The 3,120-nt window shown below is 37.6% G+C and overlaps 1 protein-coding gene across 1 annotated transcript; it reads right to left on the minus strand.

The window, feature by feature from the left end:
- Window positions 1-2,643: 2,643 nt before the first annotated feature.
- Window positions 2,644-2,862, minus strand: LOC134382962 (protein kish-A-like). The gene has a single exon (XM_063103583.1). It carries the CDS (start codon window positions 2,860-2,862, stop codon window positions 2,644-2,646), a length of 219 nt encoding a protein of 72 aa, XP_062959653.1.
- Between the last annotated feature and the right edge of the window lie 258 nt (window positions 2,863-3,120).

Genomic DNA, 3,120 nt, shown 5'->3' on the forward strand with positions numbered 1-3,120 from the left:
CTTGGTGGTGGTTGACAGTGATGCCGGGTATCACACTGTGAAATGGCAGAGCAGAAAGAGAGCAGAGATCAACCTCCTCATTCACTCTCCTTTTAAGTCCCCAAGAACCACGTGGCCCTGACTGCCATTATTAATCCATTCACTACTGCACGGTCCTACAATTTAATCACCTCTTCGAGGATCCACCTTTCAATTACCGTGATAGGATTTCCCAGCCTCTTAACAGTCACAGTGGAGGCCAAGTTTCTAATACATGAAACTTGGGGAACACCATTCAAGCTTCATTGAGTTTGCGGGGACAGTCAGTCTACTGCATGGAGCTTTTAAAAGGTGATTGAATTGTGAGCAGTATGTTTCCATTCATGGATTAATGAGTTAATGGTGTAATGGAAGTAGGCTGGTGGCTTTATAAGGATAGCAAGTGAGCATGTGAAAACACTCTCGCTCAGCCCTTGCTTGTGATACCCCGCATTGCCATGGGACCCTATATAGAGTCCACACCAAGAAAAATGCCCTCACCAGATATGCCCCTCAACTTTGGACTTCCCCACCTCCAAACTGTAAGAAATAAATTTCACTTTCTTATAAATTACCCAGTTTCAGATATTCTGTTATAAGCAACAGAAAACTGACTAATACACAGTTTAAGAAGGTACCATTGACAATATTTTCAAAAACTATAAAGTACCTAGGACCAAATCTAATAATATTTTGCAAAACCTTTATGAAAAAAATTAAATAACTTTATTGAAAGACATTAAAGAAAACCTAAATTGATGGAGAAATGTACTATATTGAGGGATGGAAAGCTCAATATTGGAAGATGTCAACTATCTATAGATTCCACAGTGATTTTTATGAAATTTGACAAAACTTATTTTCAAATTTACATGGAAGAGCAAAAGACCAAGAATAACCAAGACGCTCTGAAAGAAGCAGAACCAGCCACAGGGATATATCCTACTAAATGTTGTCTTAATATAAAACTATAATAATCATACCAAACCCATATGTAATGCCTCCCATGTGCCAGGCACTATTCTAAGTGTTTTAGTTCTGTTAACCCATTAAGTTATAGTGATTAAAATCGTGTGATTCTGGTGCAAGGATAGGTAAATAGACCAATGAAACAGAATAGAGAATATAGAAGCAAACCCATGCATATATAGAAACTTGTTATATGGTAGAGTTGGCATTTCAGATTAGATTAGAGGAGAAAAGGAAGGACTATTCCATAAATGGCAAATAGCTAATCATGTGGCAAAAAAAGAAAAAAATAAATAAAGTCAGCCCTACCCCATTGTCTTAGTCCCTTCAGGCTGCTATAACAAAAATATTATAGACGAGGCTTGTAAACAACAGAAATTTATTTCTTACACTTCTGGAAGTTGGGAAACCCAAGATCAAGGCTCTGGCAGATTTGGTATCTGGTAAAGGCCCACTTCCTAGCTCACAGATGGCCATCTTCTCCCTGTCTCCTCAAGTGGCGGAAGGGACTAGGGAGTTCTCCAGAGTTACCTTTTCTTTTTAGATTTAAAGTGCTGCATTAAAATACAAAACAAAAATAAAGTTTGTTTTAGCGCAATTAAAATAAATGTTTCATGTTTGAAGACCTGACACTAAAGAGAATAAAAAACACATGTAGGATTATCATTCTATAATTGTTCTATTTTGCTATTTTCATTTTAAGAATGTTCTCTTTTTCAAAGAACAGCTACTTGACAAAATTTATGCTTAAGACATTTATTTATCCTTGACCAGAGGTTTCAGAGGTTACTATGCCAATTGGCTAGTCTAAACCCTCTGACGTTAAATATGAACATTTTCGGGGTCAGCCTGTGGCTCACTTGGGAGAGTGCGGTGCTGATAACACCAAGGCCATGGGTTCGGATCCCATATAGGGATGACTGGTTAGCTCACTGGGTGAGCATGGTGCTGACAACACCAAGTCAAGGGTTAAGATCCCCTTACCGGTCATCTTTTGAAAATAAATAAATATGAACATTTTCCCAGTACCAGTTTTAAATCACATCTCATCTATCTTCCTCCTTAATAACTGCATAGGCTTGTTTTAACTATTTTAAACACGTGTAATAAGCTACAGAGTTTGTTAAGAGTAGAGGGTTCTCTGGTTAAAGACCAAAATGGTGTGGCTAGAGGAAAAGCAAGCATTATTAAATACGAATGCAATCCTTACCAACACAAATTGAACCGTTTTTTTTTTTCTCAATGAAAAAGCTAGTCCATAAAAAGTTCTCAGTCTATAAAGATTTATCATTTCCAAATCACAGTGAAAGGAACTTGAGTAATTTACCAATTTTGTTTTCTACTATGTGCCTTAGAGACACCTCACTAAAAATTGGTATCTAACACAACAGAATGTCATTTGCAGAATGTAATGTTATAGTGACAGTACTGAGGTTGTTACAGACTATTAAACTCTTTGAGAATTAAATGGTTACATCATAATTATTTATATAGAACATTGGTCCCATAATAGAAAAATAGAAAACAGCAACTAGAAATTTATCTCATTCAGTGTTTGCAGATAAAAAGGTTACCCATTCTTTCCATTATTTTCTGCAGATGAGTCCTTGTTCAAATTCAAATGTAATGGCAATTAAATTCTGGCATTTCTCCAAGCTACTGTATGAAGAGCACGCTGAAGGCCGTCACTACACAGCACACTGCAATATAAGCACTCTTCTGTTCATCAATTCTGGGGCACTTCCAAAATATACCCAACAGTCCAGTTTTATTTCTGTCCAGGAAGCCGGGTACCAAGGATCGGATATAAGCACAGGTACATTTAAACAGCAAGATTACAGTCAACAGACTCTGAAAATTGAAAATGGCAGACATAGTGAGGCCAGCGATGGCCCAGCCACATTCCAGTGTTACTCTTATAAGGGCACTAATCCCATTCATGAGGGCTCAGTCCTCATGACCTAATCACATACCAAAAGCTTCTCTTCCTAATACCATTGCACTGAGCATTAAGATTTGTTTTTGTTTTTGCTTTGTTTGGCAGCTGGACCATGGTATTATAACACCTGCAGGATTTGTTAACACATAAATTTGGGGGGTAAAGGGGCCACAAACAGTCAGTTGATAGCACCC

This window comes from Cynocephalus volans, chromosome 8 (genome assembly GCF_027409185.1).
Source record: "Cynocephalus volans isolate mCynVol1 chromosome 8, mCynVol1.pri, whole genome shotgun sequence".
Classification (NCBI taxonomy): Eukaryota; Metazoa; Chordata; class Mammalia; order Dermoptera; family Cynocephalidae; genus Cynocephalus; species Cynocephalus volans.

Coding starts and splice junctions, on each gene's coding strand:
- LOC134382962 (XM_063103583.1), bottom strand. CDS start 2,862: ATGTCTGCCATTTTCAATTTTCAGAGTCTGTTGACTGTAATCTTGCTG.